Source organism: Vitis riparia, chromosome 11 (genome assembly GCF_004353265.1).
Source record: "Vitis riparia cultivar Riparia Gloire de Montpellier isolate 1030 chromosome 11, EGFV_Vit.rip_1.0, whole genome shotgun sequence".
Classification (NCBI taxonomy): domain Eukaryota; kingdom Viridiplantae; phylum Streptophyta; class Magnoliopsida; order Vitales; family Vitaceae; genus Vitis; species Vitis riparia.
Genome location: NC_048441.1, coordinates 19,605,849 through 19,622,742, shown reverse-complemented (window position 1 = coordinate 19,622,742; position 16,894 = coordinate 19,605,849). Strand labels below are relative to the sequence as shown.

At 38.4% G+C, this 16,894-nt stretch overlaps 1 protein-coding gene across 4 annotated transcripts in view; it reads right to left on the bottom strand.

The window, feature by feature from the left end:
- LOC117925221 overlaps nt 1–16,894 on the bottom strand; it is a 46,781-nt gene that overhangs the window by 14,423 nt on the left and 15,464 nt on the right. For 3 of the 4 annotated variants that reach the window (XM_034844171.1, XM_034844169.1, XM_034844168.1), the window contains exons 3-8: nt 13,031–13,111; nt 5,753–5,866; nt 5,481–5,672; nt 4,696–5,174; nt 4,241–4,340; nt 3,774–3,833 (exon numbers count right to left, since the gene is read on the bottom strand). In XM_034844171.1, the coding sequence (XP_034700062.1) occupies nt 3,774–3,833; nt 4,241–4,340; nt 4,696–5,174; nt 5,481–5,672; nt 5,753–5,866; nt 13,031–13,111 (1,026 nt within the window). The remainder of the gene's footprint in view (nt 1–3,773; nt 3,834–4,240; nt 4,341–4,695; nt 5,175–5,480; nt 5,673–5,752; nt 5,867–13,030; nt 13,112–16,894) is intronic. The other variant, XM_034844170.1, reaches the window with a different exon arrangement.

The following is a 16,894-nucleotide window of genomic DNA, read 5'->3' as shown; positions in this document are numbered from 1 at the left end:
TAGTTCCGTCCTTGGATGATGTGTTTGCTCGCCTCCTCCGTATCTCCTCCACTCAGACTTTGCCATTTGATAACACTTCAGATTCTTCTGTATTAGTTTCTCAAACTAGCTCTCGAGGAGGCCGCAGTGGTACCCGAGGTAGAGGTCAACGTCCTCATTGCACCTATTGTAATAAACTTGGCCACACTCGCGATCGTTGCTATCAGTTACATGGACGGCCTCCTCGCACTACTCATGTGGCCCAGTCCTCTGATTCTCCGTTGCCTCAGCCTCCGAGCTCTTCCGCATCTCAGGCTTCTGTTGCCTCTGTTGCCCAGCCTGGTAATGCATCTGCCTGCCTTACCCACACATCTTCTCTTGGACCCTGGATTCTAGATTCTGGAGCTTCTGATCACCTATCTGGTAATAAGGATCTTTTCTCCTCTATTACTACTACCTCTGCTTTACCTACTGTTACCTTAGCTAATGGTTCTCAAACTGTGGCTAAAGGTATTGGTTTGGCCCTTCCTCTGCCTTCTCTACCTCTCACTTCTGTCCTTTATACTCCTGAATGTCCTTTTAATCTTATTTTCATCAGCAAAATCACTCGTACTCTTAATTGCTCTATTACCTTTTCTGATAAATTTGTGACCTTGCAGGACCGGAGTACAGGGAAGACGATTGGCATAGGACGTGAGTCTCAAGGCCTCTATCACCTCACCTCGGATTCATCTCCTGCAGTTTGCATTTCCACTGATGCTCCTCTCCTCATTCACAATCGTTTGGGCCACCCTAGTCTCTCCAAGTTTCAGAAGATGGTCCCTCGTTTTTCCACTTTGTCGTCGTTTCCGTGTGAGTCATGTCAGCTTGGGAAACATACTCGTGTCTCGTTCCCAAAGCGTTTGAATAACCGGGCAAAGTTTCCTTTTGAGCTTGTCCACACTGACGTTTGGGGTCCTTGTCGGACTGCGTCTACTTTAGGATTTCAGTATTTTGTCACTTTCATTGATGACTATTCTCGATGTACTTGGTTATTTTTAATGAAAAATCGAACCGAGTTATTCTCTATTTTCCAGAAATTTTATGCTGAAATCCAAACTCAGTTCAATATTTCTATTTGTGTGTTACGCAGTGACAATGCCAGAGAATGTTTTTCAGCCCCATTTACTTCGTTTATGTCTCATCATGGGATTCTTCATCAGTCTTCTTGTGCTCATACTCCTCAACAAAATGGGGTAGCTGAACGCAAGAATCGACATCTTGTTGAGACAACTCGTACTATCCTCCTCCATAGTAATGTTCCTTTTCGTTTTTGGGGGGACGCTGTTCTTACCGCTTGTTATTTGATTAATCGTATGCCCTCCTCTGTCTTACACGATCAGATTCCTCACTCCCTTTTCTTCCCTGACCAACCACTTTATTTCCTTCCTCCTCGTGTCTTTGGTTGTACTTGTTTTGTTCATATTCTCACTCCTGGACAGGACAAGCTTTCCGTCAAAGCCATGAAGTGCCTCTTCTTGGGATATTCCAGACTTCAGAAGGGTTATCGTTGTTATTCCCTTGAGACTCATCGATACTTTATCTCCGCTGATGTCACCTTCTTTGAGGACTCACCATTCTTTTCCACCACTTCTGAGTCTCTTCCTGTTTCTGAAGTCTTGCCCATTCCCATTGTCTCCCCACTTGATGCTATGCCTCCTCGACCACTTCAGGTTTATCATCGTCGCCCTCGTGTCGTTGCTCCTCTCCCTTTTGCTGAGGCACCTGCTGACTCACTTCCTATCCCTTCAGCTTCACCTGCCCCGGCTCTGCCTTTTCCTAATGACTTACCCATTGCTGTTCGGAAAGGTACTCGCTCTACTCGTAATCCTCATCCTATTTACAATTTTTTGAGTTATCATCGATTATCTTCACCCTATTCTGCTTTTGTTTCTGCTATATCCTCTGTTTCTCTTCCAAAGAGCACTCATGAAGCTCTTTCCCATTCAGGCTGGCGACAGGCAATGGTGGATGAAATGGCTGCTCTGCACTCTAATGGCACTTGGGATCTTGTTGTTTTACCCTCTGGTAAATCTACAGTTGGTTGTCGTTGGGTCTATGCAGTTAAGGTTGGTCCTGATGGTCAGGTTGATCGCTTTAAGGCCCGCTTAGTTGCTAAAGGCTATACTCAGGTTTATGGTTCTGATTATGGTGACACATTCTCCCCTGTTGCCAAGATTGCTTCTGTCTGCTTGCTTCTCTCCATGGCTGCTATGTGTTCTTGGCCTCTTTATCAGTTGGATATTAAAAATGTCTTCCTTCATGGTGATCTTGCCGAGGAAGTTTATATGGAGCAACCTCCTGGTTTTGTTGCTCAGGGGGAGTTTGGTTTAGTGTGCAGGTTACGTCGTTCTCTATATGGCTTGAAACAATCTCCTCGAGCATGGTTTGGCTGTTTTAGTTTTGTTGTTCAAGAGTTTGGCATGCTTCGCAGTACAGCAGACCATTCAGTTTTCTATCATCATAACTCATTGGGACAATGTATTTATCTGGTTGTTTATGTGGACGACATCGTCATTACAGGCAGTGATCAGGATGGTATTCAGAAACTAAAGCAACATCTTTTTACCCACTTTCAGACCAAAGACTTGGGGAAACTCAAGTATTTCTTGGGAATTGAGATAGCTCAATCCAGTTCTGGTGTGGTCCTTTCCCAAAAGAAGTATGCTTTAGACATCCTGGAAGAAACCGGTATGTTAGACTGTAAACCGATAGACACACCTATGGATCCGAATGTCAAACTTGTACCAGGATAGGGGGAGCCTTTAGGAGACCTCGGGAGATATCAACGGCTTGTAGGTAAATTGAACTATCTCACCATTACTCGTCCAGACATTTCTTTTCCTGTGAGTGTTGTTAGTCAATTCCTACAGTCACCATGTGATAGCCATTGGGATGCCGTAATCCGCATTCTTCGATATATCAAAAGTACACCAGGCCAAGGTGTGTTGTACGAGAACAGAGGTCATATTCAGGTTGTTGGTTACACAGATGCAGATTGGGCTGGCTCACCCACAGATAGACGTTCCACTTCAGGGTACTGTGTTTTTATTGGAGGTAATCTAATATCTTGGAAGAGTAAGAAACAAGATGTAGTGGTCAGATCTAGCGTTGAAGCCGAGTATCGAGCTATGGCTTTGGCAACATGTGAACTCATATGGTTGAGACATCTTCTTCGGGAGTTGAGATTTGGAAAGGATGAACAGATGAAACTCATCTGTGATAACCAGGCCGCATTACATATTGTATCCAATCCAGTCTTTCATGAAAGGACCAAGCATATTGAAGTTGACTGTCATTTCATTAGAGAGAAGATCGCATCGGGATGTGTTGCTACAAGTTTTGTTAATTCAAATGATCAACTAGCAGACATCTTCACTAAATCTCTCAGAGGTCCTAGGATTAAATATATTTGTAACAAGCTTGGTGCATATGACGTATATGCTCCAGCTTGAGGGGGAGTGTTGAATATAATGTATTTATAGTATATAATCTTTCCTTGTTAATATAGGTCACATGTATGGTAGTTAAGACTCCTAGCCTTGTATATATATATAATAATAATAATAATATATATATATATCTTTCAATTGTAAGTAGACATTACATGAATGAAAATTAAGGTTTTTCTTCTTTCTTTCTCTCTCTCAACATATTGAATACCTAAAGCAAAAGGCTATTTAGAATTAAAAAAAGCAAATAGAGACATACGCTAAATAAGGAAAATAATAAGGAGAAGAATTACAAGATCAAACCTTCTGCATTAAGGAAAATAATTTGATATCACTTGTTGGAACTCCATACGCTAAATAAGCCTGAGAAAATAGAGACATAAAAGGCAAAGAAGTAAAAGTAATTAGAGTTGCGAAACACAATTAAGTGTTAGAATTGCAGATAGATCAGACTTAATTAAAAGCTAATATCCATCAAGCAAATTGGCATGCAGATACAAAGAAATTGAGGAATAATATGCCAAGGCCTCCACTGCTTTCTACCCAGAAAATATATTCAACTATTGCTTACAAACTCGAAAATGGCTCACTCAACTCAATACTTAGATATATACCAGTTTGTTCTAAACACAAAATCTTCTAGATGTTCCACTATCAACAGCTTAACCATTACCCATTTAAAAAATAAATAAATAAATCTATCAACAGCTTAACCACACATGAGCAAAAAAAATGCCATTTAGGAGGATAGAAGTTTGAATAAGACTTACATGCATAATCAAGGCATTATACAAATTGATCCAAAAAGCCATCCTCTCAATGCAGCTCATACAGGACAGGTTCACTCTAGCTAACTGCTCAACAAGCAACCTGTATAGAAAACAAACCAGAAGAATAAAACCAATAACAGGTAAGGCCTCTTAACTGACGCAATTTTATATAAATTTCTCAGTTAGAATTGACTTGATATACTGAATTCTAGATGCTAGGCTCGCTAACAATTCTAAAAATGTCCTTTATTAACATGATTCAAGCTCAGTTTTCTCAAAACATGCTGTGAGAACAACTTGTATTTCTCTATTTAACCAATCAGGTTTTGCAGCAACCTAATCAAAGCAGGAATCAAAAGACAGATCCATAAGTAAATAAAATCCCACTGCAAGCAAGAAACTAAGAACCAGGAATTTAGATTTTTAGTCTCAAAATAGAGATCTAAGTAGTAAACCTAAATCTTTTGAAAGCTCCAGCAGCATACTCAAGCTGTTTCTTTCCAACTGACATCCAAGAGACTTCAGCTGCCATGCTGTAGGTTCCTATACTTCTTGTCCAATCCACCTTTCCAGGAATGCTATAAGGATCGAACATGCCATCTCTTGCAAAGATTTCAGAAACATTATGCAAATCAACTGAGGGACTCCTTACTAGAGAAGCCAATATGGATGAGTCTGAGAAAGATGCTAAAGAAGAATAGGATAGGTGACCTCGAGGTGAAGCCACACCCTCAGAGGAAGAAAGCTTTGACGAATCTGCTAAAAAGAGGAATATGTCTCTCATGCACTGCACCATTTCTTCTGACAGTTGATTAGGATGATGCCAAAGATTCTCCACAAAATAATCATTACTTGGATCTTCATTCACATCTAACCATAGAGGCAGATCATCCATTTCTTCATCCTCTCCGTCTCCATCATATGGTTCAATTATCTGCAACAAAAAGTTCAGTATTAACTTTCTTTTCATTTCTCTTTTATCTTTTAACTTTTTGAAAGACAGATAGGACTGCAGAACCTCAAACAGTACACTAGTAGTATGTACTCTAGATCTAGTGTTTAGTAAAAAAAACTTATTCAAAAGTCTCCGCTCGATCAAACTCAAGATGTAACAGTATAATCCAGGTAGAAGGCTAGATCAAGTATAAATCAAAAGAGTAGAACAAATTTTCAGTTGTTCAGTTAAAAACTCAAGAACCAGTAAAGAATCTTTTAAAATTTGGAAAATATAAGAGAATACCATCTTTGTTGAATGTGCAGGACAACAGTGAAGCCCTGATGAAACAGAATGGGGAAAATGCCTTAAATGATATTCAGAAAGTCGGCGCTCATTCCTCTCCTGAGTAAGCTGATAATTCAAGGCAACCAATTTTTGTTCAAGCTTTGATACCGTGATCTCCAGAACAGCTATGCTATCCAAAAGCTCTTGGGCCTGCAATCCACATTGGAAAAACTAAATATGACAACACAAAGAAGTTTAAAAGAATAAAAACCAAATATAGAGAAAGTAACCTTAGCTGGAAGCTGGAAAGAGTCAGAAAAGGGTGATGAAGAGTGTTCAGCTGCACTTGCTAGTGCCAAGTTCAAGTCAATCTCTTCTTGTAACTGTTTTTGTAACTCCTTAACCTGTATAATCCAAGTGGTAGTATACAGAAGAATTTATCATAAGTTGGATTGTTTTCATAAATCTGGTGGGAATCATAGGCAAGAGACGGGCATGCAATGAGCATCTGATTATCAGCCCCTATAGAACAAGTGAACAGCTAATCAGATGAGAACCTTCCACACACCAATTCAAGAAAACCAACTGTCAAGATTCCTAGGGTAATCAAATTTAGTTGCTTCATTAACTGTTAGATTTTTAGGTGGGGGCTTACTTCAAAAATCTAAAATTGAGCACCAATTCATTAACCACACATCAGGCCAACAGCCAGAATATAAATCAAGAAGAACACCTTATATCTAAGCCTGATGATTATGAGGAGGTATCTAATCCCTTGTCCATATCATAGTTTTTATACACTTATAAGCACTGCAACAGCATGCCAGAGTCATTATAAATCTCCTCCAGTTCCATCATCTTCTTTTCCATGGTACCCTCTCATTTGTAGTACCTTCTCAAGCTTGCTTGGCTACTCCTTGCCTTCCCTTGTAACACCAGCATCAATTCACCTCAGGCTATAGAAGCACCAAGGGATTTTCTGTGGGATAGAGGCGAAGCAGGTAGTATGTCACATCCGGTGAACTGGGCGACTGTATGTACCTCAAAAGAAGCAGGTAGGCTGGGTAAAAAACTTAATGGTTCTTAATAATTTTTTTAATAGGCTATCAGAAACTTTATGGTTCTTAATAATGCTTTGCTTAATATGCGGCAACAGGTATTTGTGAGGGATAAATTGGAGAATAATAGAGAAATAGTTCAGCGGATAAAATGAATTTTGGTAAAGGGTAGAATTTTGGTTAAAGGTAGAGTCAATAATTGTCTCATTGAAACATGATACATGGAGCATGTATTTTGTAAATTGGAATAAGCGTATCAGAAACTTTATGGTTCTTAATAATGCTTTGCTTAATATGTGGCTACGGATATTTGTGAGGGATAAATTGGAGAAAAGTTGTGGTAGATAAGAGTTCAGTTTGTATATTGGAATAAGCGTTGTTCCTCTATACACTTGCTAGATTTTGAAAGGTAGAAATTGTGAAGTGTCTAAATGGATTGAATTTATGGAGATCTACTAAAAGGCAAACAAGCAGTGTTTGAATCCCTACGTCATTACATTCCATTTAGGATTAGGAATAGGCATAATCAGACGTGAAAGCCAAACAGACTTGATCTCTGTGACTTGGAGCACAATGGGACCATGGCACATGAGAAAGTTGTGGCATGGAGTAAGAATTCATAAGATCAAGCTGAAAAATAATTGCAGAGAAAAGTATTATTTTCATTGCTCAGAAGAAAAAAAGTGTATACATACAAGTGTACATTCGGTAAAGAAAGGCAGAAAAAATAGGAAACCTATAGAGTCTCTAGAAATCAAGAAACTGAAATTAAAATCTCCTAAAATACAAAGTTTGATTTCTAAACTAATTCAAATCTTCAACTCTTAAAGATTTGCCAATACTCCCCCTCAAGCTAGTTCAAAGATGTATAACATGTCCAGCTTGTCAATTAAGGGAGAATAGGTGTTAGAAGGTAAGCCCTTAGTGAACACATCTGCTAGTTGTAACTTGGAGGCTACGAACGGTGTGCAAATCACTCCTTCATCAATCTTCTCCTTGATGAAGTGTCAGTCAATCTTAATGTGCTTTGTCCTGTCATGTTGTACTGGATTATGTGCAATACTTATTGTTGCCTTGTTGTCATAGTACAATCTCATAGGTTCATCCACTTTTACATGTAGTTCTTTCAGAAGAATGTCGAGCCACATTAGCTCACAAATCCTAAGAGCCATAGCCCTAAATTCTGCTTCAACACCAGAGCGAGAGACCACCTGTTGTTTTTTACTTCTCCATGTAACCAAATTTCCAGCAACTAGAGTGCAATAGTCTGATGTAGAACGCACGTCTGTGAGTGAGCCACCCCAACCTGCATTGATATAGGCTTCAACACGATAATGGTCATGTTTCTCAAATAGAAGACCTTTGCCTAGAGTATATTTCAAGTACCTGAGAATGTGAGTCACTACTTCCATTTGATAGTTCATTGGAGTGTGCATGAATTGACTAACAAGGCCAACGACATAAACTATGTCAAGTTGAGTATAAGACAAATAAATCAGTTTTCCCACCAATCATTGATATTGTCCCTTGTCTATAGGTGTTCTTGAGGGGTCAGCGCCCAACTTATGATAAGGATTGATGGGTGTAGTTTCAAGTTTGCATCCCAACATTCCAACCTCCTTTAAGAGGTTGAGGATGTCTTTTTGTTGTGACACATAGATACCTTCTTTGATCTAACCACCTCAATGCCAAGGAAATACCTCAAACTGCCCAAGTCTTTGATCTCTAATTCTTTGGCAAGCTTCAACTTGATCATTTTTATCTCCTCAACATTTTTTTTTATAGGTAAATGAAAATAGTAATTAAAGCACCAAAAAGAGCATATCAAAGTACACGTGATGTATACAATAGCCACCAAAAAGCGCCAAAAAGGACAGGGAAAACAAAAAATTACTCTCTACCTCAATCCGAACCCAACCAATCAATAAAATCAATTAAGGACAGAGATGTTTTTCCTATAAGCAAATTGGTCCAAGATAACAAGTTGCACAAAAACGAGAATTTCAGCTTTTGAACAGAGAGCTCCACGTTCTCCAAAGGTCTTCTATTTTTCTCTTTCCATATTGTCTGAAAAAAAACATAAAGGTGCTACTCTCCAAACTTTTGTCCACTTTCTTCCATCAAAAGAGTCATATCACTCTAAAAGAGTCTCTCTACTTGTAAAACGAATCACCTGATACACCCCAAACAAAGAGAACAAGAGCTCCCATAATACCCTTGCCTTTCCACAATGTAAAAGGATGTGATCAATTGACTCGTCATGAGAATAACAAAGCAAACATCTATTGGCTAAAGACCAACCCCTCCTTTCAAGTTGGTCTAAAGTCAAAACTTTCTCCCACGTTGCCTCCCAAGCAAAAAAAACTTACCTTAGAAGGAACCCATGGATTCCACACAACACTTGTTGGGAACGACTCTACACTTCCTGCCTCAAAGATAGAGTAAAGGGACTTAACAAGAGAGGGATCTACTCTTTGTTTCCATCCAACGCACCTTGTCCTCCCCTTCCACAACAACCACCTTATCTTGAAACCTTGACAAAAAGCACTCCACAATCTCAATCTCCCAATCATTGAGAAGCCTAGAGAAGTTAGGAATCCAAACACCCCCTCACTAGAGTGCATCCACAAGTCTGTCAGTCAAGCCTCTTTGGAGCTAGCTAGGGCAAATAAGGAGGGGGAAAAAACACATAAAGGTTCATTAGCACACCATTTGTCTTTCCAAAACTTAACCCTCCTCTCATTGCCCACCATGAAGGATATATAACAAAAGACTAACTCCCACAAATTCCTTATAGCCTTCCAAAACCCAACACCATAGCTACTCCTCACTTCCTTTGAGCACCAACCCCTTTCCATTTCCCCATATTTACCATTAATAATCTTTCTCTAGAAGACATCCCTCCATATTTACCACAAATAATCTTTTTCCAAAAGACATCCATTTCTATAGCAAATCGCCAATTCCAATTACAAAGGCCTTATTTAGTGAGTGAAGGCGTCTAACTCCTAGATCCCCCTTTCCCTTGTCTAAACAAATAGTAGTCCATTTCACTAAATGAGGCTTACTCTCTAAAGTCCCACATCCTTCACTAAATCACATCTATTATTTCTCAATAGGTATGGAACACGATGACTCTTTGCAAATTCACAAATTTCACACTCAAGAAAAGACAAATAAAAACTCTTAAACAAATCCAAGGTTATTCTTAAAGAAGCAAAACTTAAATGTCTTAATCTTTCATGCTACAACCTAATCTCATGTTCTCTGGTTAGACCTCCTTCTACTTGGTATGCTCAACTCTCCCATTCTTGCGAAATCGGGTGGTACAGGCCTTCTCTTTCCTCGGCACTGTCAATCATCTTCGCCATAGTAAGATCCTAAAAAAACACTCCAATTCGAGGAAAACGTCACTGAACAGTTTTAAGACATCGTAAGCTTGCTAATGGACAACAAATTCACTTACATCTCAAGAACATGTAAAACAAAGTCAAGAGTAATGTCTTTATTAATGGCTACACTCTCTTTTCCATGCACTAGTATATTCGAGCCATTTGCCACAAGAACCTTCTGTTTTCCAGAGCAAGGGATATATGAGTTAAAGAGTTTTGACTCTTGAGTCAGATGATCACTTGCTTTGGAGTCAACAATCCAAGGAACATTCTTTAGAACTGATGTCATGCACATAATAGGTTTGGTTATACATGATTATGCAAAGGCATAAGAGGCTGACGAGGTTGACGAAGGAACCTCAATTTTTCCCAACAGTTTATAGAAAAGCTCCAATTGATATTTCGTGAAGGGCAAGTTTTCGGCAGCAGCTGCAACGGGTTTGGAAGATTGAGGGCCAGTTGAGTCAGTATGGAAGCCTTTTCCCGTCTTGGACTGGTTTTTCCCTTCTGATTCTTCTTATCCATGTGAGGCAGTAATCTGTTTATTCTCCAGCACATTTCTCTAGTATGATTATCCTTGTTGCAAAAGTCACACCAACGATCATTCTTCTTTTTTCCTATGGTATTTTCATGAGAAGCTTTGAGTGATAACTGATCTAGCTCATTATTGGATCTCAACATCATGGCCCGTCTACTCTCTTCATCTCGTATGACGGAGAATACCTCATGCAAATCTGGAACTACATCCTTGCCTAGCAACCTATTTTGGACCTCATCATACTCAGGTCTTAATCCAGCCAAGAAATCAAAGATTCTTTCTCGTTCAAGAATCTCTATGAGCTTTGAAGCATGTCTTGGCAATTCCATCTCCCAATGTTGGAGAACATCCAATTCTTCCCACAAAAATTACAATATATTAAAGCACAAGAGATTGTTTATATTTCTTTGTTTGGTCTCGTGAATTGTGCACTTCGGTTCAAAAAATTGTATAGCATTCCCCTTCTTCGAATAAGTCTTCACCATGGCATCTCAGATATCCTTGGCTATAAACAAAAATAAGAATGGCTTTCCTATCTCAGGTTGCATAGAATTAAGAAGCTAAGACATGATTCAAAAAGAGGATCAGTGGTCTTGGGAGCCTTAATTGTTCCTAAAATGTAGCCTATCTTCTTCTTACTCCAAAGAAATAGCTTCACAGAATGAGACCACTCCAGGAAATTTTTTCCATTCAATTTCTCAGTAGTGATCTAAAGTGTCAAGTTGTCAAGGCTTCCATTCAATATGTTCAAGTTTGAAGAAATCTCAAATGATGTTGTCCTAGATCCTTCCGACATTTTTCAGAGATGAGAGAACACGAAGATAAAGAAGATGAAAGCAAAGAGAGAGAAAAAAAAATCTCAGTCAAATACTAAGATCTTGACAAACAGACATTGAACCCAGAAAAAAATTCTCCAACCAAATGTCGAGAATAAAATAGGTACAAACGTCTCTAGATAAGAAAAAAAGCGCCCCAGTTCAACAGCTCTGATACCATGAAAAAGAATTGTAGAGAAAAGTATTATTTTTATTACCCAGAAAAAAAAATGTATATATACAAGTGCACATTCGGTAAAGAAAGGCAGAAAAAATAGGAAACATATAGAATCTCTAGAAATCAAGAAACTGAATTGAAAATCTCTTAAAATACAAAGTTTGACTTCTAAACTAATTCAAATCTTTAAGTCCTAAAGATCCGCCAATACAAGCACTATGGACCTAGGATTGTAGACAGTGGAAGCTTATTTCTTATTCCTTTACTTGAAACTTAAATTTCTAAGGGATGTAGTTTAGATAAGTTTCCACATGGAGTGCATTTGGCGAATGCATTAAATGCGAATATTTCATATATCAAATGTGAATATGAAATTGTCTCAAACTCCTATTTGGTATATATTCCTTTTGATAAAAGAATAATATACAGAATAATTTCATATATTATTTTCTTTTAAAGGCAAATAGTGTGTGTGTACATATATATATATATATATAACATATGATGTATACATTTGCCGCCAAAGAAAGCATCCTTGAAGAGGAGAGAATAACAAAAAACAAGTTCTCTCCCCTTACTTTGAGCTAAGCCAATCAGCAAATACTATTTTTTTTTTTTATGTATGATAACCGAGGAACCTTTCATGGCCAAGCCCTTAAGACTCTCCATGGGGATCCAAACCTCAGGGTATTGACCGCATAGCAACAACCAGCACTAGGTAAATTTAGGGCATCATCAGTGGCAGGATTCGAACCCAAGACCATGTGTCACTTATTGGGACCACACTTCCCAGTGTTCACCCTGACCAACTGGGCCACTTTGGCGGGTATCAGCAAATTCTATTATTGTCAAACATTGATTAATCAATATAAGTCAAAGTTGAATGATCCTTATTCCTTGGACATTGAATGTTTCTAGAATTTACAGTTCAGTAAGATGAAATTCAGTTAGATTTAGAGGACAAAGGTACAAAACTGCATCTCTTTTGCATGTACTTTAAAGGGACCAAATTACCTAAATGCTCCCTACTTATTATGCCTATCATACCCCACTATCTTCACCAGAATTGAAATTTAATTTCCTTGGCCCAGAAAATCTGTTAAAAGACACCCTAATGAAAGCCTAGGAACAGAGATGATCACAAATGGTGACTGAAACAAAGCAATCTGGTGATGATGGGTAAGGTTGGATTAAAGCTCCATCAAAACCAGAATTAGATCATGTCACTACCTAAGTCATGAAATCTCACTAAAAAAGCTCAAGATAGGAAAAATAACTACCAACAGATATGCATATGCAATGTAAAGACTGCCTGAGTTGGATTGCTCTGTGTATACTACTTGTATGCTAGGGTTTAACCCCTTTTGGTTCTTTAATTTACAATTTCATTACTTATCAAGAAAAAGCAAAATCCATGTAAAGCATGAAGTTTTGGAAAAGGCCATGTTTCAAATAAACATAAATTGCTGCAAGCCATGACACAGAAAATGCAAGCAATTTTTAATTTACAATTTTGATTAGATAACATATCCACAGAGTTCATGTAAATACTTTAATGAAAAAAATAGAGATTTCAAATCCACTTACATCCTGCTCAAGTTGGAATTTGTAAAGGCATGTTCTTCCCCTGCTCTCCTGACTGCTTTCTCTTTCCCAAGGCTTTCTGTCCTGAAGGCAGCATAGTTTCCAAATCTAAGAATTCTATAGCAAAATACAGGGAGGGGATAACGTGGAAGAGGATATAAGAGACAGAAAACTAAAATATGAATGCTGCTGTTGGTTCAGTTCCAGTTATGCTTAACCCAATAAAGTTACTATCTATAGTGAATGCAAGAACCAATACATTGGCACAAATGGAATATCAACCATCCAACCATACAGAAATATCAATATAGGAAAAATTGCGAAAGAAATGACAAAAATTGCATTCAAAACATAAAAAAAACTTTGAAATGAAATTTTAATACAAAGAATTATGCTTCTTATGAAGTCAAAATATTATTAAAAGAATGCATGCATGACAAGAGTGTGATGAATAGGGTATAAATTACATGCAGTAGCGAGCATATATAGACTGTATATTGATAAAAATATATTAAAAAAAAAAGTAAAATAAAATAACAAGTAATTTATTTCAATGCTTGGTTAAATTGGTTCATTTTTGGCCCTTACAAGTCTGGGAAGGCAGGGTTAGATATCAAAAACCTATTGTTGCTGAATCAAAGCTGCTAGGTAAGTCATCGTAGAGTCTTGTTGTTGAACAGGGCAATCCATGTAGGAGGGTTGTATTAGACAAGTTCAGAGAAGAGGAAGGTGGTTACTGCTCTATGCAGGGGAGGAAGACTTATGGATTGAAGCTACAGAAAGTCTATAGGACCAACAAGGAAGCTTTCCATTCTTTTTCAGGAATTTAGTAGGCAATAGTTTTAGGATTGAGTTTTAGTATGATGTTTATGAAGAGCTCACAGAAAACTTCTTGAAGTCTTATGTTCCTTGTTGTGGACAAAAAGATTGAAGGATTGAAAAATGGAGCAGGAGAGAAAAATTTTGTCCAATCAAGTGAAAGACATTTGAAATAAGGGAAGAAGATGGCAATCGATGAATGCATTTGACATGAACAGAATGGGGTAGGGCTGCGTTATCACTCTATGATTTGAACAAGAGAAACTAGCATGGTTGAAGTAAGCTTGGTAAGAAAGCTAAGGGTATAGCAAGAACCCTTGTCTTTTAAGTGCATAAAAGTCAGAAATATTTTTTGATTGGAAACGACACAGAGATATATTGATAGATAAAAAGAAGTACAAAGAGAAGGATGAGAAATCCTCCCACCAAAGAAAACTAAACTACAGGAAATTACACTGTAAAACAAGCGAACTCTCTATAATGGACCATTCCTTATGGAGTACACACCGCTAACCAATCAAGTAGTAACACATTAAGGGGAGTCCCCTTAAAAACCTTGGAACAGAAAGCCCAAAGAGAAGCAAGGAAAACAATAGAGTCCCAAAGATACTATGAATTCCTTGCTTTATCCTCAAAAATCCTCGCATTTCTTTCCCACCACACAACCCGAATTAGAGCGATCAATCATCATTCCCAAAGAAGAGGCTACACTGCTAGACTAACATGGATTTGTTTCTTTCCTTTGGATTCTGTAGTTCCATGAAGAAGAAAGATGTTAATATGGATGGTCAAAATACAAGGATGGGAGCAGGTCATATGGCATGAGCACAAGACCATCCAAGATAACTGCTCTATATGGATAGCTGACGAAATCAACATGCAGATGAAGGGGTTTGTGGCGACGCATGAGGTATCACCATACAAGGTTTTATCTTTGCGGAGTCAACAGAGTTGGTAAAAACCTTTAGTGTTGGAGAATCTCAGAACCATGAAGAGAAAAAGTTCACATTTCAACATCGGTCCCCACCACAAACACCTCCAGAAATTATGATTCCAAGGAGACTGAATTAAAATTAGAGCTAATAAATGCAAGGTAGCATGGCCTAAGATTATTCCCAAGGTGCTATACCAGCTTATAAGATTATTTCTCGAGTACTATACCAAGGAGTTTTGCAAATGCTGCAAAGAGGCAATCTCATCCTTGCAAGGAGCCCTTTTTTTTTTATAGGTAATAAAAGGGCTTGCATTAGAAACGCCTAAAAGCGGCGAAAATAGTATACACAAAGTATACAAACAACGCCCCAAAATAGCTAGGTAGTAAGAAGACAAAAAAAAAAATTTGTGTGGAGCCTAGTTATTATCCCAATAGTAAGGGTATTTTAAGTTGGGGTATTTTGGGGATTTTACACATGTGATTTGGAAACCCTATATAAATTATGTTTAGGGTACTCAACTTTGAGAGAGTTTTTTTTTTTTTTTTTTTTGGTATTGACAGAGACAAAAAAACCCAAAGAGAAAAACCTAGAGGGTGAGGCGTTTTGGGATTCTCTTGTACTCTCTTTTCATCATAGTGAAAATCTACAGTGGCTACAAGTAGACATAACTCTCACAGTGAGAGTGAACCACTATAAATCTCATGTATTCTTGTGCTTTAATTTTTCGCATTGGTTTATTGTCGCTTTCGAAAAATAGGATTAGGGTGTTTTAATCCTAACAATTGGTATTAGAGTTTTTGGTTATGATTAAAAGCGATGGCTGGCGAAGATGGTTCAACACATGAAATCAGGAAGTTTGATGGTACAGATTTTGCTTTCTGGAGAATGCAAATCAAAGATTATCTATACGATGTTGAGAGTTATTTGGTTGACACTATCAAAGAACGTTGTTCATAACGTAACAAAGGAGAAATCAACCGTAGAATTGATGAAGGTATTGTTAGATATGTATGAGAAGTTGTCTGCAAATAATAAGGTATTTCTAATTATTCCAATTGGGGGAGTGGAAGAGGTGGATAGAGCTGCTGCAGTTTTCGGGTGTAAAGTGGGGAATCTCCCTACGAATTATCTAGGCCTACCTCTTGGAGCATCCCACAAGTCGTGTAGAGTTTGGGATGGGGTAGAAGAAAGATTCAAGAGAAAGTTGGCTATGTGGAAAAAACAATATCTCTCTAAGGGAGGTCGTCTTACCCTCATAAAGAGCACACTCTCAAATCTCCCTATCTACTTCATGTCTCTTTTCGTCATCCCAAGGAAAGTGAGACTCAGATTGGAAAAAATTCAAAGGGAGTTCTTGTGGGGAGATATGGAGGAAAGAAGGAAGATCCACTTGGTGAGATGGGAGGTTATTTGCAAAGATAAGAGGCATGGAGGGTTGGGGTTAAGGTACTTGAAGGATTTCAATCATGCTTTGCTCGGAAAATGGCTATGGAGATTTCCTATAGAAAGGGAGAGTTTTTGGAGAAGAGTCATTGTTGGTAAATTTGGGGAGGTGCAAGGTGGGTGAACCACTAGAGAGGTGAGAGAGTCTTATGGGACGGGCCTTTGGAAAGACATTAGGAAGGGTTGGGAGGAATTCTTTCTCAGAACTAGGATTCATATTGGAAATGGGAGACAAACCAGTTTTTGGTGGGACATGTGGGTAGGAGATTCTAAGCTAAAGGATCTCTTCCCTTTGCTGTTTAGAATTGCAGCTAATAATTCTGCAATAGTGGCTGATCTGTGGGGAAGACAAGAAGGTGGAGGTGGGGGTTGGGAGGTGCACTTTAGAAGACCCTTTCAAGATTGGGAGTTGAAGGAGGTGAACCGTTTTTTGGGTTACATTTCTGCAGTAAGGGTGCAAGAAGGGGAGGATTTTCTGGTTTGGAAAATTGAGAGAAAAGGAACGTTTAAGGTAAATTCTTATTATAGGTATTTGAAGGAAGACAATAGCCCTTTATTTCCAGAAAAGGAGGTTTGGGGTTCGTATGCCCCTTTAAGAACTCGTTTTTTTGCTTGGGAAGCAGTTTGGGGTAAAATTTCCACTATAGATATGCTAATGAGGAGGGGATGG